Here is a 25,222-nt window from a genome sequence, read left to right as displayed (position 1 = left end):
ATATTCTGTTTTACTCAATTACAAATAATTTCAATTGCATTGTACTAAAAAGTTTTTATTTGTATGATAAAAAACTGAATATATATATAAAATTGTTATTCACTGTTAAGAAATTGACTCAGGCAAAGATTTGAATTAAACAATCGATACTGTGAATTTAGAAATTATTGCGTGCATTTATTATTGCGATTTTGTCATTTTAGACTTAAATGCGATTTTAATTTTTACGATTTTGAGGAAAATCCTGTTAAATTCATAAAAAAATATTTCAAAATGCGAGTTTAAATACTTGCTTTATCAACTCAGTCGCATTTTTCGCAATAATAAAAACCTCACATTAATTTCTGAACTTACAGTATTTTTTTTTTAAACAATCGATATTATAAATATTGAAAGAGTAAACAACAGTGTAATGCTATGCCTCAGATTATGTGAATCCGATGTTAAAGTCCGTTTACAGTGGTCTTTATTGTGTCCCACACATGACGCATAAGCCATAACATGTGGAATATAACTCTGCTCGTGTGTACCAGTCAACAAGTGAGCCATTGGACCTCTGGCATAAACAGGAATATCCTCTCCGGCATGGGTCTCGGAAGTCATATAGACAGCACTCGTCTGTCTGTAGTCCTTATGTGCTGTAATTAATAAATATCTAATTATACAAATTACTAAAAAAAGGCAACAGTAGTATACAAGTCACAAGTGACGCCCAGATACAAAAGTTCGAAAGCCAAACAAGTACAAAGTTGAACAGCACTGAGGATCAAGTTTTAAAAAAGTTGTGCCAAAAACTGCTAGGGTTCTGTTTGAGATAAAAACATTATTATTATTTAGAATAATTTATACTTTGACAAAAAGTAAATTTTATAAAATAACTATATAAAAGATGTACATGATAAAACTGAAGTAGTAACTAATTACAAAAATCAACCGGATAAGAGTGTCTTTAACTTTCCACAATCTTTATTCATAGATTCATTAAATTCGACAAATATTTCTATTCCATTAAAGTGAACTTTTTTTTTTGTAAATCTCAGTGGCTTCTATAAAGATGCAGTAAAAATATAGAACTCTTGTTTTTTTTCTCGGAAAGTCAAAATATTCCTATTACACAAACGAGGTTTGATATATATATATAAAGTATATGAAAAATTCTGTGTGGCATATATATATATATCATGGAAATATTTATTCCCCTTTAATCAATTGTTACAGACCTATATTTAATTATGCCCAATGCCGTTACTTTTAAAACCATATCATTTCGTTAAGTTCCCTTCGGTATGTCTGTGTTTGTAGTGGTTATGATAACCACTACAAACACAGCCATACCAAAGGGAACTAATATGTATTTTACCGATAGACAAATTATGGTTATATTTCTTTGCAAGATATTAATGACAACTTGTTGATATTTTCTTGCAGCTGTGTTCCTCGGTGCACAGATATAGAGTGTTCGATATAAAGCAAAGACGCCCATTCAAACTAGTGCTTAACTATAATTGGAATCAATCTAAAGACCTGTATCATTGGCTACTGCTCAAGAAACCTCCGTCAACCGTTCTGTGTTTTACACTAAGGAACAACTAAAAACTCTTTTGATTGTTTTGTTGTACAGTAAAACCAACTAATGCATAAATAAGGCCGTTAGTTTTCTCGTTGTCATTTCGGAGCCTTTTACATTTGAATATGAGATATGGGCTTTGCTAATTGTTGAAGGCCGTACGGTGACCTATATTTGTTGTTTGCTGTGACATTTTGGTCTCCTATGGAGAGTTGTCTCATTGGCAATCATACCACATCTTCTTCTTTATAAGTTAGTTTGAATAACAATCCCTTAAATTCTTTCCAAATTCTTCATTGTTTGATATTTCCCTTTTTCATATACGTTTATTTCATCAATGCAAAAAGTAAAAACACAAAAATACTGAACTCCGAGGAAAATTCAAAAAGTAAAGTCCAAAATCAAAAGGCAAAATCAAAAGTCCAAACACATCAAACGAATGGATAACAACTGTCATATTCCTGACTTGATACAGGCATTTTCTAATGTAGAAAATGGTGGATTGAACCTGGTTTTATAGCTAGATAAACCAACCAATTCACGTTGTCTTATTAAACTTACTTGTATCAACTCCTGTGAGATTTTCCCTCTGAACCGGTCCATTTCCATAAACAAGAGATGTATAAGGCATGCCATCATCTGCTATGTCGTTTTCCACCAGACCTGTGAACAAATAGAACAATAAAAATGATCAATTGTTACATATTTGTTGGTTTTTTTTATGATGATTAAGATTATAAATCATTGTTGACTGCTGTACTCCCATTTTGGAGGTTTTTACCTATTATGCCTGTTTGTTTTGATCACACATCGTTGTCATAATAATGGAAATTAATGCGACGTCATATAAATAAGAGGTTTAGCCAGCTATAAAACCAGGTTAAAAATACCATTGTCTTCATATGAAAATGACTGTACCACTCATTTGTTATGTTTGAGCTCTTGATTTTGTCGTTTGATTAGGGACTTTCGATCCGTTTTGAGTTTTCCCCGGAGTTCGGTATTTTTGATATTTTACTTTTTGAACATCGGTATACTAATATTGCCTTTATCTAGCGGACACAAAGGAGTTTATTCAAAATCCTTACAACAGAAGTATACTAAAAGTAGTTTTCGAATATTAGACTGTCACAGTATACTTCTTACATGTAACACTGGTAAAATTGAAAAATACAACAAACATATTAAAAATACAGATTATCCCTAACCTCATACAGGAGAAATAATTCTTATAAGAAAATGAGAGAGACCTGTGTAACGAACTGTTGAATGAAGACAAGACGGAAAAAAATTATTAGAACAATCAGTTGATGCAAGACAAGACGTTTATCATGACGGACATAGGTAAACCAGTGTATCCCCTCCTGGAATAGAGCTATGAAAAAAACACTTTTACTCATAAACCAAGAGGGATGACCCTAACCGAGTTGATGTACACCTTATGGACGTGATATTATACCAAGTATATTATTTCCTCTTGTTGGATAACCTCCCATGGCAAATACATGTGAATGGTCAGCAGTCACCACTATCAATGTGTCCCGTTCTGACGTCATATCGATAGCCGACGAAACAGCCTTATCAAACATTACAGTTTCTTCCAAAGCCACGCGACCACGAGTACCGTGATGACCATGGTCTATTCGTCCACCTATAAACAAACAATTCGTAGAATTTTCATTCTTTTCTTGCAAAATCTTCTTCGGGTGTGCACGTGACTAAAATAAACAATTATTATGTTTTTCATACTAACATATAAAAGTGCTTTCAACAAATCAGCCACCTATATATTTAACATTACAATAAAGTGATAGAGTCCTTGAATATTAGGAACTATTATTGTTACGTAACATGTTGTAACTTTGTGAACCTGTATAAAGAAATATAGTCATGTATTTATTTCACTGGGTAGTTCAAATTTGTAAAAAAATTAGCTATTATTGATTAACAAAATCGTACTGATTTATGATCTGTTCATAACATATATTTCTGAATACTACATTTAATTGAGAATGTATAAAGCTTAATAGAAAATGAGATTTAATGAGTTATGTTCAAATTGCAATGAAAAAAATTTGAATATTTAAGTTAAAATAAAATTAGACATTTGATTACCGACTTTCAGGTCAGAATTTCGATATTTTTGTTTGTTTACTTTTCCTATCCAACTTATTTTTCAATTTAAAACATTGTAGTATGATATAAATCCGTTTTGGTTTAAACATTATAATACAAAACTATAAAAACATATGAACGGTTTGTTAAATGTTATGAACATTATAGAAATACTAAAAATGCACAAATTTGTCCTTTCTAATTCTGAATTGTCTTATTTAGTTTAACTTTCTGTACAGTAGTTGGAAAACGTTGTAAAATCTGAACAATTAAGTGCCAGTCTTCGTAAGAATCAGGCAATTTAGGTAAAAATTAAAACATGATTAGAAAAAACCCACCGGGCTAATCATGCTATTTAATACTAACCATCATCTTGAGTTAAAAAGTATTAGTCTTTTGTTTGTGTGTGTCTGGTAATATAAAATAACTTGGTTAGAAAATTGGTTAGAATGATAGCAAATTACAGAGTTATCTCCCCTTTTTTGTTAATTTCTAGTGCATTTCAACAAAATTGTATCTTCTATTACCAGAACAGAAAATGGAAATGAATGTTATTTTTGTGCATAACTACATATTATGAACTGAAATAAATGTCAAATTGGGTGGGTTTTGTTTTGTCATGTTTTCACCACTGCCTGATTCTTAGGCAGACTGGCACTTAACAGTATATTTTATAAATATCAAAAGTTATCTAGAATTCATAAAATGCCGATAGTCTTGAAGTAGATCCCAAAGTACCTTCAACTAGTAGAAAATATCCATTTGCATTTTTCCTTAGAATCTCTAGAGCTTTTATTGTCATCTCTTGTAAAGATGGTTCTCCATTTGAAGTTTTATCTCGTTCATGCTCATACTGCATATGAGACGATTGAAACAAACCTTTCAAATATAAAATCATATGTCACGATTCAAGCAGACCTATACAAATATCAAATCATTTGAGACGGTTCAAACATATATATATATAATAATATCATAAGAGACAATTAAAACAGACCTATACAAATTGTATACCAGTAGACCATCGAGTTCATCCGTCACCGGAAAAAAAAAGTCAATTATGCGCGCCTTTACGACGTCATTTACCAGATAGAGAGGATCGCCTGTATACCTGCACTATGTATGTTTATCGAGCGTCTTAGTGGTCGTCATTGTTCAGGATAAAATAGAAATATGTTTGTTTTATAAGTACTTTATTACTATTCCCTAATAACAGCAGTGCTAATTGTCAATTATGAGAATTTAATTTGTCGGATAATTTGTGCACTATAGCATTATAGTTCCCAACCACTGGCTCAACATTGGAACGGAAGTGACGATGCCCCTAAACGCACGCATGATGTTCACTTAAACCAGAGTTTTTGACGAAATTGCATCGAACTCGAAAATTGTCTATTGAAACGATTCAAACAGACCCATACTAATATCTTATCATATAAAACAATTCAAACAGACATATACAAATATAATATCATATAAGACAATCCATAGAAACCATTACAAATATCATATCTTATAAGAGAATTCAAACATAACTACTCAAATCTTATATTATATATATGACCTTTCAAACAGACATTTATTATATCAAATCGGATTAATAAAACAATGAAAGTAACCCAATGTGGTATATAAAGGTAACAGTAGAATACCACTGTTCGAAAGTCATCAATCGATTTAGAGAAAACAAATTCGGGCTTAAAACTAAAACCGAGAGAAACACATTCAGTATGAGAGGAAAACAACGAGAACATTGAATTACAACAAAACAAACGCCAACATACATAGAAACGGAATTAGTCTATTTGAATACACGGTATATACACGGTTGTTATACACCTATAACTTAAAATGGGGAATATCAAGCAGACATATACATGTAAATATAATATCAAATTGAACGAATCAATAAACCTATACAATTGATTTGTGCTTTGTACTTGTTTGGCTTTATAACTGTTTTGATATGAGCGTCACCAATGAGTCTTATCCAGACGAAATACGCGTCTGGCGTACTAAATTATAATCCTGGTACTTTTGATAACTCTATGCAAACCCTTGTCTGGCGAAGATGACCATTTTCAAATTGGGTATAAGTTGGTTTGTGAAATTATCATTCGCGAAACATCAAGAAGTCTACGTCATTTTGTGAGTCAAAGACAGAGTTTACACATAAAAAATGTCTTCAAAAAACATTTATTGATATAATTAAGCATACCCAAGACAAACTCTGTATTATCTGGATTAATAGCATCGAATTCTTCTTTTCTCCAAGCGTATGCATGGGTCTTATTTCTGTTTTGTTTATCTTGTATCCATTCCTGAAAATAACATATGTATGCATCTCGACTATAAAATACTTACGTAAGAACTTAGTTCAAAGTCAACGCATTTCTAATCACTGTGTCGATAACCAAAGAAAACTTTGATTTTGATTCCCCAAAAAAATAATGGACATTTGTTGCATCTAAATAAGGTTACAAACATCCTATAATTTCATAGATTTTATAAACAAATCAATGAGTATAGTTTTCGAAACGAATACCATTTTCTCTACTTTCTGATATAAGCCAAACAATAATCTTACTTAAAACAAACCCAATCGACTATGATTATAGATAACCCATTTTGGAGTTTGATGCTTTAACTTGCATGATTTTCGTACATTGAATAATTTTAGTATCACGTACTACCTATATGTTTATCCCCTACCCTACAAAAAAATTCTGTTCACTTCTTTACACAATGAATCGTTTTTAATTTTTACTGAAAATAAACCTGAGTTCTATAATAATTATGCATAGCATGACGATTTTACTAAAACAATAGAAACGATCGACAAACATATAGAAGAATGGTACCATTATTGATATTAACACAATGAAATGCAGTGAAAATATAAGAAAAATCTAATGCAAGAAAATGCCTCTAGAAAAATAACCTTTTTATACATTCTTTTTTAGAATCTGGAATATACCCTGTTAAAAATACAAGTTCATTAATGAGGATTTATATCATATATGTTCTTGTGAGCACATTTATATATCAAACGGAAAATGAACTTCTTTTGTTCTTGTTGGATGTTGTTTATAAAATTGGAAAGTTCTAGTTATTCGAAAATTGAATCTGCGATTAAACTGATTATATTAAGTTAGGCAATTATGATTGTGTGTATATCTTAAAAATTGTAAACTTGCAAAATTGTTAATACTGGAAGAAAATGTGTTTGTTTCGAGACCTCAGCAAAGTGTATAAATAACCGTATATTCAAATTGAAATGTTTTTATAGTCTATTTTTACCTGTACAAGGCTGGTGTCCCGTCTTTGGTAGCTAGAAGCACCTCCTAATTCGGGATCTGTTTCATTTATCGATAGAAAGAAGCGCCTTCCACCACCCAATATTACCTAAAATTGTGGTCACGGGTGTCATTCGGTATATCGAGAAAGATAATCATGGAAGAATGCCTAAACAATAGGTCAAGTAGTACGATTGGATAGTGAAATCTATGATAAAGCATCGTGAATAAAATCTCATCGATTTATTGAATTATACATTAAATTCACAAAAAAAAAATAATCTGTCTGTCAAAACATTCTATTTTATCAGTATCTGGGGAAATCAAGATTTAAGAGTACACCATTTTTACAAAACAACAAAAGGCAGATGCCTCCTCGACATTTCAATTGAATATGTAAACACAAGTTTTGATTTCATAATTCGAATGACTTCACAAATTTTATTTATATAAAAATTTCAGTCCATTCTTTTTATTCAAATGGGTCTTAAAGTAATTTGTGCTATAATAATCAAAAACTTAGTAAAGAAAGAAATAAGGGGAATATAGTTTCCAATTTTAAACCCATATATATTATATATTACATAGACCTGTATTGCGCCTTCTGTGTTTTCTCATAAAGTACTACATATTTTCTTTACAGTATTATTGAGAAAGTTGAAAGACATGTTCAGCGTTATGAAAACACAGGAGATTTTTCACAGATTTTGAAGAAAATTACAATTAATTACATTTACGATCTGGTCGAAATGCCGATAGGTATTCATTCACGATTATTTTTCTCGATAAACCGAATGACAGACATTTTGTTATCAATATGACCTTTAAGAATGAATGTTCATAAGTGTCACAGGAAGCAGGAAGAACATTTTATGTTTAATTTTGCAGGGGTGGTGTTTGATAAAAGTATGCAGCAGAAGATATTTTAAATGTGAATGACTTGTATTATGTTTAAAGGTCTTTTAATGAAAATGAAGATAAATAATATTTATATAAAGATGAATAGCAGACTGAGATTTGAGGTATGATTCAAAGAGACATCGATCAAATGACAAATACGGGTGCCGCATGTATAAAAATACAATGAAATTCAAATATTAACCTGTATATCTGGATTGTCTTTTATCAACTGATAAGCAATATCAGTGCAACCTTTTTGTGTGCTATCTAGGCTGGTATCCCCTTCCCAGGAACGCCTTGGTGCGTGTGCATATGCAGCTGCAGGAGTCGCATGGGTAACTCTTGTGGTAGTAACTAATCCAACTGATTTTCCCTCAGCCAGAGACCAGTCTAAGATCGACGTCACTTCCGCTCCTTGAACTGTCGAACAGTTTGAATATTGAACTTTATCGTCTACTCCTACTGTACCAGCCTTAGATTTAACACCACAGAGGAATGCGGTTGCAGTTCCAGCAGAATCTGGTACCTGTTGGTCTGTATTATACGTCTGTACAAACCAAGAATACAACAACATTGTAACCTGTATTTCAGTTTTATCAGCATGACGGGAACGATTTAAAGCAGATGATAAACATCGTCAAACTATATAAATTATTCTTTACATTTTTTGACAATTGAGATGTTTTTGAGCATCATATTTTTGCATTTGATTACGGACTTTCGATTTGAATTTTCCTCGGAGTTTGGTAATTTTTTGTATCTTACTTTTTACATATAGTCATCTGATCTGTAATTTTCCCAATTATAACCTATTCCGGACACAAAATGATTCCGTATTGTTATATTTTGACCGAGTGAAAGGGAGCAACTATTTAACTACAAAATGGGTGGTATGGTTTTTTTGTCTGAGTCAGATTTTCTTTCGTTTTTCGACACCACCAATCAAAACTATTTTTTTTGGTCATTTAATTGACCGCAATCTTTTTCTTTTTCGTTTAACTGGTGATCCGAACACTGTTCAGGAAGAAGCCCCCCCCCTTTTGGAGTTAAATGGTCGTTCCCTAATGGGATATATACTTGCCCTGTAGATCAGTTAGTGTTCGCGCCTTTTGAGGTTCATGCGCTTCCCTCAATTTAGCTTGTTGCTCTTTATTTGTCTTTTGAATCGCTCAATGGACTTTGAACATTGATAAAAGAGAGACAAAAGATACCAGAGGGACAGTCAAATCATAAATCGAAATTAAACTGACAACGTCATGGCTAAAAACGAAAACAAAAACCACCCAAACTATAGTACACACGAAACAACATAGAACACTACAGAATAAGCAACACGAACCCTACCAAAAACTATCTCAGGTGCTCATGAAGGATGAGCAGATCCTGATCAACATGTGGCACCAGTCGTGTTGCTAATTTGATAACAAATACGGTAAATAGTATAATTCGGTAGGTCACTTTCATGAAAGGGACGATTATTGTAGTTACGACGTAAGGAACATATCCGATATCATTTGTGAAACGGTTATTCCATAACGGTCAACCAGCTCGTAAAGGCGTCCATAAAATTCACGAAAAGATGATTTTAACTTCACCATTTGGAACTCTTGGTTTAATAGCTTCTTTGTGAGAAGCAACCCTCTATCAAGAAAATCATGATAAGAAATACAAGCCCGGGAATATCGTATCAATTGGGAGATATATACTCCGTATGCAGGCGTTGCTGGAACTACAACTACTGTCTTTATTTACATGTAACTTTATGATTTAAAATACATTTTGGAATTGAAATCACGTGAGATAAGATGTGATGTTAAGAGAAATGGTTCCTACCTTTATGAACCCTGTGTATGGGAATTTTTCAAACGTCATTTCCGTTTCCTCTCCTGTCTGTCCATTCAACTGTCCTTTGTGAATCCGTGCAGCCGTAACAGTAGATATTCCCATACCATCTCCCAAGAACATTATCACATTTTTGGCAGCGTTTGTGTTCCGTAGATAAGAAAGTCGTTGATTTAAATCATCTTGAGCTTGATTTCTCCAATAATTCGCATCTAAACAGTAAAAAGTAAGGATGCCGTTTCTTTAAAAATTCCATATAAATAAGTTTTAAATTTTCGACTTAGAATGGCATAAGCATGGCGAGTGATGTGTAGGGAGCAGGAGACACTGACACTGACCTGTCGAAGCATCTGGTATGTCTCCATTTTGATTCACATGTTATTGTCTGTTTTTCTTTTTTTATTGTATATTCTAGAAGGATCTGTGAGATTTAATCATCGATAAACTATTCTACTTCTAATTCATTCACAATTATCGTGAAGCATTAATTTTTGAATATTGTTGGTTTGTTTGTCTGAAGAAATTGTATAACTAAAACTTCATCAGACATAAGTTTACTAGAGAATTATTTTTCACAAAGGAAGTTTGCGATGAAAGTTAAATAAAATAAATGTGAAGCATTTATTCTGCAGTAACGCCATACTACAAGATTATGAATTATTTTTCATAGAGTACGTTTGCGGTAAAAAGTTAAATCAAATAAATGCGAATATATTGATAGAAAAATATTGTACTGTATTGGGACCTGATTTAGATATTAACATACCTTCAACTGTTTTTGTTACGGGGTTTCCGAAAGTTGCAGACAACAGTGAAATCTACAATTATAAAACAGATACCTATTAAATAATTCTAGTGCGCTTTGTGCGCTTTTCCTCCACAAGTCTCTTCAGTGGCGCTAGAATAAAAGCAGTCATTTGAATTACGATGTTGACCTTTTGTCTTAAAGCTCCTGAGGTATGAATAAATCCTTAGAGGTTTTTGTTTTTACTATTCCTATGCATAAGGTACATACATAAAAGCGCGTCGGACGCAATAAATTTACAATTTTCTGATAAAAACAACAGTAGTATACGCTGTTCGAAAATCATAAATCGATTCTTTTTTAGAACATTAAATAAAATTTCCTAATATAAAGCGTATATAGTACACAGCTCTGCACGAGTTTTCCCAGAACATTATATAATAATACACCTCGCAGAAATCTCACAGCATACGCTATGACAGAAAGAAAAAAAAACTAATTTTGATAGAAAGACAAAACTAACCAGATAAAGGTACAGTCGATCATTGCTGACACCGCATGCCATATCAAATGTGAACCTATTAACAAATTCTAAATCATGTTCATGTTTCGTCCTTATACATGTAACACAGGTTTAATGTCAAGTACAAGGTATTCTCAAATCTTTTTGTGTTAACTTGAAAATCGACATATATTTTATTATGTATTGAATATTAAAGAACATTTTATCTATTACGCGTTTACTTTTTCGTTTTGAAAATGAATTAACTCGTGTATTTAAAGTCTAGTCCAAACATTAAAGTGTGATACTATTTACATTCATAAACTTGAATTTATATCAGTTAATAAACGTCTTAAATAAATAAAGGTTCGTTGATGGTTTATTTGTAAGATGCATTTATTATTGAATACAGTACAAAACAAAACAAACGGAATTTGTATGACGTAACCATTTGTATAGTAAGAGAAAAACAAATGTACTTTTAAAACTTAGAGTCTATATAAAAAATGCATTTGTATAAGTTCTAATATTTTGACACCAGTGATCGGTCGAATTGTGAATTTGCTAAATAATTTCTTTTATAAAGCAAATGTGTTTTTGCACGTTCAAAAATGAAAAAGGAGAGAATCAGGGTATTGCGACGAAAGACCTATAAAATATTCATTGTTTATTAATTGGACAAGAACATTGTGTTAAATATAACACGCATAAAGGCAACAGTAGTATCTCGTGATCAAAAGTCATAAATCCATTGAGAAAAAACAAATCCTAGTTACAAACCAAAACCAATAATACAATTGAAAAAGGAAATGGGGAATGTGTCAAAGCAACACCAACCCGACCATAGAGCAGACAACAGCCGAAGTTTATCTATGACTCATCCGCACATAACTTTTATCTATTTTTTTAGAGCTTTTAAACTATGAGTACTCTTATGTATCGGTATTACATGTCTTATTTTTCTTGTTAGTTGGTTTTGTGCTAGGTACCAATATGATGGTTCGAACAAGCCATTTTTATACGCCCGTCAAAATTTTAACCGGACGTATTATGGTATAAAAATGTCCGGTGTCTGTCCTTCTGTCTGTCCGGCGTACACATGTCGCACCGTAACTTGAGAATGACTTATCCAAATTTCATAAAACTTAATATAGTTGTTTCTTATGATGGTGAAATGATCTGTATACATTTTGGTGAATATACGAATAAAACTTTTTGAGTTACGGCACTTTGTAACTAAAACAGGGGTGTTTTTTTTTCCACATGTCGCACCGTATCTCAAAAACGATTCTCGATTATGGCTTAAAACTTTAAACGTTTCTTAGTCATATTAATCTTAATATCTGTATACTTTTTGGTGATGATTCAAAATTTTATTTTTGAGTTATTGAGTATTTTGTAAAAAAAAAGGGGGAGTTTTTTTTACATGTCGCGCCATATCTCAAAAACAATTTATGAATACTGCTTAAAACTTTACTCATGTCTTTGTAATATTAATCAAAAGATCTGTTTACTTTTTGATGATGATTCAAAATTTCGTTTTTGAGTTATTCAGTATTTTGTAAAAAAGGGGGAGGTTTTATTTTACATGTTGTGTCGTATCTCAAAAACAATTTATGATATTTGCTTAAAACCTTTCACACTTCTTTGTTATATTTATGTTAAGATCTGTATAATTTTTGGTGATGATTAAAATTTTCGTTTTTGAGTTATTGAGTATTTTGTAAAAAAAAAAGGGGGAAGTTTTTTTATATGTTGTGCCGTATCTCAAAAACAATTTATGATTATTGCTTAAAACATTACACACTTCTTTGTTATATTAATCGAAAGATCTGTATACTTTTTGGTGATGATTCAAAATTTAATTTTTGAGTTATTGAGTATTTTGTTAAACAGGGGAGGTTTTTTTTTACATGTCGCGCCGTATCTCAAAAATAATTTTTGATTATTGCTTTAAACTTTACACACTTCTTTTTTATATTAATCTAAAGATCTGCATACTTTTTGGTTTTGATTCAAAATTTTATTTTAGTGATATTTAGTTTTTTGTAAAAAAGAAAACAGGATGGGGGGTTTCACATGTCCCGCCGTGTCTCAAAAACAATATATGGTTACTGCTTAAAACTTTCTCAGAAACTATTTATGATTATTGAATAAAACTTTCACACAAGACGTCGGGCGTATCATGCTCTCTTGGCGCATCTGTTTATTAATTGATGTAGGTAGTTTATGAACTCGTTAATGGTTTCGTTGTAAAAAGATGCGAATAATATCAAGGGGACAAATACAGTGTGTTATATATAAAATAGTAGTGTACCGGTGATCAAAAGTCATAAATCCCTTGAGATAAAACAAATCAGGGCTACAAACAAAAACCGATAGTTTTACCTATGACTTATCTGCACAAAATCTAAGTTTTAAATATTTTTTTTTGAAATAGCCATAATTAAACTGTTATACTGTGAGTACTCTTATATCGGTACTACATGTCTAATTTCTGTCTTTGTGTTTGGTACCAAACTGATGGTTTGAACAAACTATTTGTAATTGATTTAGGCACTTAATGACTTCGTTGTTTGGTTTCTTTGTTAAAGGATGCGGATAATATCATTGGGACAATATCACATTCAAGACTCGTAAGTCTATAAGATAATATCATTGGGACAATGTCACACCCAAGACTCGTAAGTCTATAAGATATCAACTAAAAAGGTAAGCATTAACCTGAGTTATTCACCAGCCCAGTAGTCAGCACTTCGGTGTTGACATGAATATCAATTATGTGGTCATTTTTATAAATTTCTTGTATACAAAGCTTTGAATTATTCGAAAAACTAAGGATTTTTTCATCCCAGGAATAGATTACCTAAGCCGTTTTTGGCACAACATTTAAGAATTCTGGATCCTCAATGCTCTTCAACTTTGTACTTGTTTGGCTTTACAACTATTTTGATATGAGCGTCACTGATGAGTCTTTTGTAGACGAACCGCGCGTCTGGCGTACTAAATTATAATTCTGGTACCTTTGATAACTAATTATTCACATTAAAACAAAAATCCTTTAAAAATACTATTTGAGTAAACTTAATCACGGTGATACTTTTATTTCAGAAAAATAAAAATATCATATTCCCCATCTTAATAAATACTTAAGAATATTTGAAAATTCCGATTTTATCAATACTTACAAGCAAAAACGGGAACATTGTACTGCATGAGAAATCGTCCAAAATATTAATAAACTATTGTTGGGGGTATTTATTACTAAGATTTGATTTATTGCACATTATTATATTCACAATATAGGTCTATAACACTTCAGTATCAGTCGGTTACAAATGTATCTCGTATTTATACGTTGTTGGAAATACGTACACCACAAGTCAAGGACAAAACAAAGAATACCACATGATCTTAAGATTTTAATAATAGCTTCACTGATGACAACATTACATCTATGACAAAACATACCAAAATAGGAACAAACATACTTGTCCTATCTTGATGTCAAATGATTGATTCAAATACTTATTGAAATTAAATAAAATGGTCTTAAGGTAGATAGGGTGTCTTCCCCCATCTTGGATTTGGAAATACCAGAAAACAAGGTCTAGATCTTTAATAGAATGTGCAAATTGTTAGAGTAGTAGGTAATTCATGTGTATGAACTTCAACTTCGATATAAAAATTGCATGTTTTATCATATTTATGATTATATATATTTAAAAAAAAAACAGAACACTTTTGTGACCTCATTTTTTCCAATTTTTCCAAAAAAAGGGATGGCAACTCAAATGCAAGAGCAAATAATTCAGATTAATGTACTTTTACAATCGAATGAGTTAGCTATTTACCTATTTTATATTTTAGCAAGAAAACAAGTCCGGTAACCCCATTGTATCTTTTCTTAACTGAAAGCATACTTTAAAAGCCACCTTCTCATATGTTAACCAAATTCTATGGTGAAGATTACGCTTTATTGCATTCAGTTTAGCGACTTTTATAATCAACAAAATTCAATTGCAATACTTATGTAATTTAGGCTGCGAAGTCTTTGAGGCCTTGCTAATAACGTCTTGTTCATTATTCAATCAAATTCAGCAATTTTTTTAAAAACTTTTTATATTGGCCCATTGATAAGTTTATCTAAATTTGGTATGAGTACTTCAGAGAAACCGCTTCTGGAAATTAATGAAAAAAAAACCAAAAAAAAACCCCCACTATGTTTGATATTTAAAGTTGTCGAGACCATGGAGACAGTAATGCGTGTTTACCATACAAGCGATAGTGACAGCTACAAGATCCCAAAGAATACATAAGCTAGTATTTTTAAATAACGCGGTACGTTTGAAAAAGATTATCATATATCAACGATGAAACAAATAACAGCTCTTCATAAACAATCGAAAAAAATAAGACATTATAAAATATATAATATTCTTAGCTTTAATATTTTTATAATCTCCTTTACTTGGTTAAAGAAAATAACAAAACTATTGACTCCGAGGAAATTTAAAACGGAAATTTCCTAACCGAAAGGCAAAATCAAAAGCTCAAATACATCAAACGAACGGTTTTATCAACTGTCATAATCCTGAATTGGAAAAGGCATTTTCTTATGGAGATAAGCAATCTTCAGATTAACGACTTCACAGCTAAGTCATAACAATGAACTCCATTTCTTTTGTCATTTTTTTAATTGAGTTCTTTCTATAATTAATGAGAAATATTCATGAGACCATTTAAATATTTAGATAAACTGTTTTAACATTGTAGTTATGTCTTTGGTTAGTATTTAAAAATAAAAATAAAAACAACACTGTATAACTTTTTATACATCTTAATATCTTTTCTTAATATACCTATACATTTTCAATTTTTGTATACAGATTAATGATCTTTCATCCTATGGATAGATCTATTTGACATTGAACACGGTCCTGTCTATCCAAGGCGGATTTTAACGTTTATGATTATAACAGTTGAAGGTCAACTGATCCATACATTAGCCCGTTTATTAATTTGAATTATAAATATTATGAAGGTGGTACATAACACTACAGGGTGATAACTCAGGTGAATGTTTTAACCATATTCTATTTTGAAGAAAATTTCAAGCTTCTCAAATATCAAAATTTGTGTATGTCAAACTGCTATATATCCAATGAAAATTTTACGAAGATGCGCGTGGTTCAATTTTTAAAAAAATCATTTATTTTTTATCAAAGAATCAATGTAATTATTTTGTCAAATTCATTTAAAATTAAACGATCCAAATTAACGAAAGTGACGAAAGATATCAGAGGAAGAGTCAAACTCGTAGATATAAAATAAACTGACAAAGCCATGGCTAAAAGTAAAAAGACAAACAGACAAATAATAGTGCAGAAGACATAACATAGAAAACCAAAAACTAAGCAACAGGAGCCCCACCAAAGTTGGGGGGGGGGGGGGGGTGATCTCAGGTGAAATAAAAATTGAGTCAAGGTGTTTGATACTACCTTAAACTAGTTTTATGGATATACTAGTACTCTTGTGTTTGCAGTTTGTTTCTATTTCCTTTCGTTCGTTGAACATTGCAGAGTTACTATATAATGAGTCTCTTTTTTTTACTTATTTTGAGTTTTGTCTATCGTTTAACTGATACACCATCACAAAGGGTAAAATCTTGCTGAGGATTAAATACCCTTTATGTCCTTACCACAAGCCAGAATACAGTTATTTGTTGAATATTTTTTGTTGATTTTTGCGTAAATTTTTTTCATATTATTCTTTTTCAGCATTAGTCAGGCCTTTTGGTTTTCTGATTTGAATTGTTTCACCTTATTTCTTTTTAGCTTTTTAAATAAAGGCAACAGTAGTATACCGCTGTTTAAAATTCATAAATCGATAGAGAAAAAACAACTCCGGGTTACAAACTAAAACTGATGGAAACGTATCAAATATAAGAGAATTATCAGAGACACATCACCGAAATGTAACACGCACCAATCTGAATTCACTGTAAGAATTCTGTTCATTGTTGAAGGCAGTTTACGTTTATGTTTTTATACCCTATTGTCTGTACCCGCTTTGTGAATGGATGTCTCGTTAGCAATTATATCACATCTCTATATTCTTAAGAAAATAAAGAAAACCTAAATATAAAATCAAAATTTTAAACCATACAGAAATTAAAAGGAGAAGTTACAAATTTGTTCATTTAAAACCAAAATTCATACACAAAACGACCCTAAAATTAATCTATCAACCTCAATATATCTTGATATCTTAAAATATACTTTATATGATACATGTCTACTGTCTTGAATTGACAATAAATAAAAATGCATAGTCATATAATTCGGTGATTATAGTTATAGAAATTTGATATAAACATGATCATAAATGATAAAACTCAAGATAGATACCAGGACTGAATTTTTGCGTTGAAAAGAGTTACAACTTTTAATCTCACAAATCAATGAAGAAGATACAGGTCAAGAACATATAAAATCTGATAGAGTCACCCTAGATCGCGACTAGGTTCGTTGACCGGGTTAACTTTTTCATATACTCACATATCATTCAACATTGTTCAAGATATATATTGTTATACAAAAAAAGGAAGCGTTCGAAGCGCTTGTTTGGATCTAACTTCATCAGAGGCGTTCAAAGCCAAATATTTGTAAACCAAGGACAATTAAAACCTAAACATTTGAAGAACTATCTATCCATATAATATTAAAATGTCATAAGATTATAATCTTATATTTATAAGAAAGCTGTGTACTGTATGCCCGCGTCTCACAAAAATCTGAGTTATGCAAGCAATAATTAAGTAGATAATTTAATGATGAAAAATGCACCAAGACTGATAGGAAGTCAATTAGTGACATTAGTAAGCACACTTGTTTTCCTTCTATTTATCTATTTATCTTGCTGTCTAGTCCATGGTCTATACACAAATAGCATTCTCCTCATTTATTTTTCTTGTACTTATAAAATTATTTTATATAACCCGCTACTTAAGATTTCAGTTATTTTCAAAATGATTATCAAAGATTAAAGATGAATTCAATTTCTTCTATATGCTAGTTAATTTGATGATATTAACGGTACCACTTTTACCAAACATGACATTTTGACAATAAATATCTCTCTGAAGTATGGAACAAGGAAACATTAATTGAATAAAAAATTATATTACGCAAGTCGATATAATTTTACTAACTTTACACAAAGCCTCGAGATTAAGAGGTTGCATAAATTAAACAATTAATTTAAAACCTTTTGATATATATAATGTAAAACTTATCGATTGACACATCATTATATCACTATAATTTAATTTTGGATGTTACGCGTCTTCCAATTGGCAGACGTTGTTTTGTTTATCAGCTCTTATATATAATTCAGTCATGTGACCATGACGTCATCAACGTTTCTTCTTGATTTACTCCGGTTTAAAATTGAAATAGTAATTAAATTATAAGAAATGACTATACAAAGTGTTCTGCCTATTTGAAATAAGGCGGATTATTCAATGTGCATAAGTTTTTCAAAGACAGAATAAATATTACAGAAACTGTCATTCCTCAAGTATTTGTAACTTTCATCAGCAGCATGACGGATTCATTAGTTGCACAGGATTTGCCCACAATTTCGCAAAATGTTTGATGGTGCTCCAATTGCTTAGTGTTTAGTGCTCTTCAACTTTGTACTTGTTTGCCTCTATAAATATGTTGATCTGCGCGTCTCTGATGAGTCTTATGTAGACGAATCGCGCGTCTGGCGTATTAAATTTTAATCCTGGTACCTTTGATAACTATTGAATATTCTATTTTGTATTCTGTTGACTTGGTGGTCTTTCGTCTGTTTTCATCTTATGTCGTTTTAGTTTCAGTTTCTCTTCGACATATGGGATTTTAGGTGTTCCCTTGTTATCTCACATATCTTCTTTGATCTTCCGCCTCTTACACAGCTACTTTTGCATAGGTACTATTTCTGTACTAAACATCTGTAGTACTGGAAATCTACTTTTGATATTGAGTACTATTTTGTTACTTTAAAATTATTGTAATATTTAGGTACCTGTATTTTTTACAGTACTTTATTTGAACTTGAAATTTAGGTAGTACAGATTTTTAGTTACTACCGTTACATTTTCAGCATTTTGAATGTTTTTCTATTTCAAATCTATTAAAAGTTATGATTTTCATGGAATATTGCTATCACTGTTGGTATTATTTCTGTACCAAATTATTTGAGTACAAATCAAATACTGTAAAGTACAAGTACCTTAATATAACAATAATTTTAAAGTAAAGAAATAGTTCTAAATATTAACTGTAAATTTCCAGAACACATATTTTTAGCACAGAAATAGTACCTATGAAAAAGTAGCTGTGTATTAGGCTAAATATAGATCGTTTATATTTACTCATACACTTTCGAAATAAAGCAATGTTCTAAAAGAGAAGCGATAGATAGAAGTAGGACATTGAAATCCTTATGTTGAAAATAAAATGACAACGCCATGGGTAAAAAAGAAAAACGGCAAACAGACAAATAATAGTACACAAAACACAACATAGAAAACTAAAAACTAAGCAACACCAACCCCATCAATAACTAGGGGAGATCTCATGTTTTCCAGAATGCTATGTAGATCCTGCATCACATATGGCACCTCATCGTGTTGGAATTAGTTCACCTCTCCATAGAACTGGTAGCGTTTTTGAAAGTTTAAATGACCCAATGGTTCTACCATACACAGCGTAAGTTATAACTTTTCTTGGATATAACTGTCAATTTCAGTTATGGGTTTACTATGTACATAACGGTTTTATTAAATTTTCTGGAGAAACGGAATTGTATTATGAACACATTTATAGTCTTTACCTGAAAAAAAGAAAAAAGTGTTTTTAGATTAAAAATTAAAAATTTAAACTGGGTCATATGAGAGACGGAATATAAGAGGCAACAATAGTTAACCAATGTTTGAAATAACATATTCTTCATTAATCAGCTAAATAAAGGCAACAGTAGTATACCGCGTTTCGAAACTTATAAATCGACTGTGTAGAAAACAAATCCCGGTTACAAACTAAAACTGATGGAAACACATCAAAGATAAGAGGAGAATTGCGACACAACAGAAACACAACACTAAAATGTAACACACATTAACTCAGATGACTCGAACTAAATATATATATATATATTTATAAAACCACGTTCAATCAACAATTTTCTACATAAGATTTAAGATTCAAAGTTTTATTTAGAGCCGATATTCCATAAACTACATAATCACAAGCTGTAGTGAGCTTTTCAAATCGACTTTATAACAAAATACAATACACACCTACAAAAATCATGAAAAGTATACAGTTTTAAACATATTTTGCATAGTAAGATACAATTGATGACATATTTAAGTTAAAAGCAGAGTACACTTAAAACATAGCACAAGTTGTTTCCATTCGACAATGCTTCGGCAGCTCATTCCAGATTTGTGCAGCATTATAGCGAAACGATTTAAGAAAATGCCTGTACCAAGTCAGGAATATTACAGTTGTTATTCATTCGTTTGATGTAATCGAACGTTTGATATTGCCATTTAGGCACTTTCCTTTTTGAATTTACTTTTTAAAGAATGACATGCGAATATAATTTGAATTGTGCCGAAAGAAACTGATTACGACGACCCCAATTTTAAAATTATTTTATTTTCAGAGAGCAAATTAAAAGAAAAAAAAAGCACTTTTGTATTCTATTTTAAAGTTCTGTTGTTTACTAGACTAATTTTTTTTTACAAAAGAGCATTTCTTCATGTAGTACCCTTACAATTATGCACATTCTTTAGATTGAAGACAATTCACCGTTTCTGAAATTATTGCATTCTGAAAGTATTTTCAAAAGTGTATTTGCAAAGTATCCTTATTGGTAATGAACACCATAAGCAATTGAAATTCAACCCATGAAGTGAAGTTATATTTATCTTAACTTTCGGTAACTTTACTGTTGATACAATTTTGAAATTTTAAAAATGTTTAAAAGATTTCTTACTTATGCAAAGATTTCCGTAGCCATCCCTAGCTTAGACTTTCGGAAGTTTTGGTTTGTTATGCTCTTCGGTATCGTTTTTGGTTTGTTTTAATTTGAGTACCATTAATGAGTCTCATGTTAACGTGCATCTGGCGTACCATTACGGTCAATGAAGGGCATACGATACAGTTACAGGGGAGGTAATGACGTCGCGACGTCAAACTATGACTTATCGGGAAAAGATGCATTTTTCGACTGATTTTCATCAATCAAACTGATTTGATTTGAAAACGAGTGCATGGACCCCTATTTTTTAAAACGACATTTTGTTTCATTTTGCAGGGAGATTATGTGAACCAAATTTTATAAAACTGTAAATAGTGCATTTTTTTTTATAATGTTTATAAATTTCTCAACTCATGACCATTTGATAAATATGCGTTATTTCTGAATAAAAAATGCATGAATTTTTAGGATACTTATTAAAAACAGAAATTACAAATTATTTAACGAAAAATATTTTGTGTTTATCTTTTTAAACAAAAAAGTTATGTCGAAAGGGAATATACGGCCACAAATCCGAATTTTGACATAAATATAAAAAAAATTGACCTAATTTAACTCAAAAAGTAGCACATGAAGGTATTTTTTTTTTATAACATATTTGATTTAATCAGGCAGAAAATAGCATAAATGGAAATTTTCATCAAACTGTAAATTCAGGATCATAACTGTATCGTATGCCCTAAAATGTGATCTAGAAGAAGGATAACACCACGACTTAATCAAAATCAGAAAAAATATAAATACACAGGCCTTTTTCCAATGTTTTGTGTTTTTCTTAAATTAAACTGTCATGGAAAATAAAATCAACCGTGACATATTGGATTTTAATTCATGAAGACGTTCAGCTAATCATCATCTCCCGATCCACTGCACACATTTTCGTATTGTACAGTTTAAATTATTTGAATTATGGACGTGTTATTAATTAGCAAAGGATTCTTTTTAGGATTAATATGCTATTCGTATGGTATGAAATTTATTTATAATTGTTTTTATTTCTGTTTAAAGGTTGGGTGATACTGTTATGCACCAAAATTGAAGAAGTAATGTCTAATATGATTTACAGCAAATTTGATAACATAATCAGAACAATGTAGTTATTTACCACAATTTCTTTTAACTTTAAAAATTTTACCCCAAATTGTTGAGCTGGCCATTTATAGTTCCTCTGTCTTGCATTTTATCTACATTCTAAACAACATTGAAATTTATAATGTGAAAAACAAATATTTAATCAATAAATGTACTATTTGTAAAATACATTTTTATGATTGTAAAGTTCTCGCATGCATAAAAATGACGAGTAACTATTTGCAAAATAAATTCTTAAACACGTCCATGATTAAAAATTCACTCATCTTTTTTTCGAAAAGCACACAGAACGAGCACTTACAAGAAGAACTTTAAAATTGTGTTGCTGCGTTTGATATTCACAAAGCGGTAGACTGCACTATTAGGCAGGATCTACCATTTTCATGAATTTTAAAACATTTTCAAGTATGATTAAACGTTTCGTTTCTAGATGATAAATCTCTTCAAATTATCAGGATGGGACTGAAAAATAAATGTATTGAAATTTTCCTCATTTTTGTGATTTATATTACCGTGGAAAAGTCTGTGTTACTTATCTTTCAGTTGTTAGTGACAAAATCACAGAAGTGTGGCGAAATGTGGCCGTTTATGACGATCAAGATTTTACAGTTTATACTATACGTACATTTCCAGGAAAAAGTGCTGCAGTATGTGGGAATATGTGCACAAAAGATAGCAGGTGTCTCTCATTCACATGGAATAAATTGGAATTGATGTGTAAAATGTTCTCCAAAATATTTTATACTAATGCGCAAACCACATCAATTGGTAATATGTATTTCAAACGGAATGGTAAATATGTTTTTATACGTTCTGATAGTTTATAAGTCTACATGCATTATGTACTCCATGTTATAAGTGCTGCTGATTTTTTTTTATTAAAGAAGTATAGTGACAATCACGATTGAATTTTACGGACGCTATAACGGTCAATCGTTATGGATTATCTGTTTCACAGATGATAGCAAATATGTTCCTAATGCCATAACTGCAATTCCGCCCCCTTTTCATGAATATACCCTTCCTAATTAGATTAGTTACCGGGCTCATACTAAAATGAACAACACGACGGGTGCCACGTGTGCAACAGTATATCACGAACTCCGAGGAAAATTCTTAACGGAAAGTCCCTACGCATATGGAAAAATCAAAAGCTGAAACACATTATAAATACGTATGGATTATAACTGTCAAATTCTTGACTTTGTACAGACATTTTTTTACGTAGAAAATGGTGGAATAAACCTGGTTTTATAGCCAGTTCTGAATGATACATAACTAATTGCAATGTTTCCGTATTAATTTGATATACACATACTTTTTATGTATTTTTTTCTGTTCTATTTTCAGCTTAATAGTAAAGTTTAGAGATACTTGTCATGTGCACTGAACTTGTAGTCAGGAAAAAAGTAAAATAACAAAATGCCTACCTCTGAGGAAAACTCAAAACTAAAAGTCACTAATCAAATGGCAAAATCAAATGCTCAAACAAATTAAACAAATGGATAAGAAATATAATATCTTTGCTCCTGTATTATGTAATTCACTAACAAAACAATTATGAAGCTAAGAAACGGAAAAATACTAAATACTAAACTTGTTCAAAGGGTATCTACACGTCTTAATCTTCAAAATCGGTTATCTAAAAATACTACCATCGCTAACATTTTTAACAATAAAAATCGTGGTTATCCTTCTATCTATAAGTGTCATGCCATAAAATGACTTACATGTCCCCGTCTTTCCACCAACAATACGATAAGGTCCACGTTTAATGGTCGCACATTTTCTTTAAATTTTGAAACTGATATTACTTGAAAAACAAACAGTATTATTTATTTACTCACATGAAACAAACCGGGATGTGGTATTCAGTATGTAGGAGAAACTGGAAGATATTTATCAAAACGCACTCAAGAACATCTGTATCGTTTTAAAAGACCTAATAAATTCAAAAGTATCATTTACCAACACCTTAATAAGCACAACCATCCTTTTAAATATTTAGCAGTTCAACCTTTAGAAGTAGTAAATAAGCAGCCTGGTGAATCGCATTCAAAGTTTGTACGATCACGGAAAATAATTGAATTAAATTGGATTAAAAAATTACAGACAGTTTACCCTCTCGGTCTAAATGATAATATCATGGGAATTGGTAATATATCTAGAACCAATTCCGTTAACATTTTGGATATTGTTTCTAAAACTGTTCGTAAAAACCGTTCTCACGGTTGTAGAACAAATCGCAATCAAAGAAAATTTCGGGCCAATCATACCAATATTTCGGACCTAATTTCTATTTCAAAAAACAACGGCAGACATTATCTGTTAAAAAAACTCTGTTCGTTACCGGTTAATAAGTTAAATAAAATTTTGGAGGATTGCAACACAATTTCATATAGCAGTCCTAAGTATGAAATTGTTCAAATTATTATGGCATATTGTTATTCTAAATTATTTCCCAAAATTGATCGCCCTGAAGATCATAAAAAACATTTTATTAAAATTAAGTATGTCAATAAAGGCTTTGATTTTGTAAATATTGCCGGTATATTTAACGACCATTCTGTTAAAGAACAAATTCCTGGATATTTTGACAATACTGAACTACCTCTTATTTGTTATATTTACAAGAAATCTACCCGGAAATTTGTGTTTAATTATAGTCAATTGTGTAAAGATGTTAATATCAGTGAAAATACACCTACTTCATGTAATTGCAGTAATTCCGAATATATTTATGGACCCATTTCCCATGTTATAACAGGAGATCTTAACATCGTTCAAGACCGAGAGTTAAAATCATTTCTCAGTAAAGGACCTAAATATCGTCCCCCGTCAATTATTAATTGGAATGAGTGTCGTAATATCATCCACGACTCACTCCATACTTACTGTATGAAATGGATAAAACGGGAAAAAGCTGACAAAAAATCTTTGGACTCTTTTTTTAATTCAGTAATGAAGATAGTTGATATACGTATTCAACATTTTAAAGAACATTTTACTATTAACAATAACCACAATAAACCTATTTCTCGTATCAAACATAAACTAAAAGAACT

At 31.0% G+C, this 25,222-nt stretch overlaps 1 protein-coding gene across 2 annotated transcripts; it reads right to left on the bottom strand.

Annotated features, from left to right (window-relative positions):
* Positions 1-39: 39 nt before the first annotated feature.
* Positions 40-14,239, bottom strand: LOC143057899 (alkaline phosphatase, tissue-nonspecific isozyme-like). 2 transcript variants are annotated; one of them, XM_076231360.1, is made up of 10 exons: positions 14,156-14,239; positions 10,487-10,538; positions 9,712-9,932; positions 8,081-8,425; positions 6,983-7,087; positions 5,901-6,003; positions 4,421-4,561; positions 3,027-3,218; positions 2,129-2,230; positions 40-638 (listed from the first exon to the last, which is right to left on the bottom strand). In XM_076231360.1, exons 1-10 carry the CDS (start codon positions 14,171-14,173, stop codon positions 367-369), a joined length of 1,551 nt encoding a protein of 516 aa, XP_076087475.1. In that variant the 5' UTR covers positions 14,174-14,239; the 3' UTR covers positions 40-366. The 2 variants fall into 2 exon arrangements, with proteins under 2 accessions (XP_076087475.1, XP_076087473.1); XM_076231358.1 differs by lacking the exon at positions 14,156-14,239 and adding an exon at positions 10,989-11,087.
* Positions 14,240-25,222: the final 10,983 nt, after the last annotated feature.

The sequence above is a fragment of the Mytilus galloprovincialis genome, chromosome 13, assembly GCF_965363235.1.
Source record: "Mytilus galloprovincialis chromosome 13, xbMytGall1.hap1.1, whole genome shotgun sequence".
In the NCBI taxonomy this organism is placed as follows: domain Eukaryota; kingdom Metazoa; phylum Mollusca; class Bivalvia; order Mytilida; family Mytilidae; genus Mytilus; species Mytilus galloprovincialis.
The sequence above is the reverse complement of the archived record's forward strand: the minus strand, read 5'-3'. Positions and strand labels throughout refer to the sequence as shown.

What these genes read in the sequence shown, in the direction of transcription:
- LOC143057899 (XM_076231358.1), bottom strand. Translation starts at nt 11,030, where the DNA reads ATGGCATGCGGTGTCAGCAATGATCGACTGTACCTTTATCTG. An exon ending in CATACACAGGGTTCATAAAG is followed by an intron (nt 8,426 to 9,711) that starts GTAGGAACCATT and finishes TGGTTTGTACAG; the next exon opens with ACGTATAATACAGACCAACA. An exon ending in AAGAGGAAATAATATACTTG is followed by an intron (nt 2,231 to 3,026) that starts GTATAATATCAC and finishes ATTTGTTCACAG; the next exon opens with GTCTGGTGGAAAACGACATA.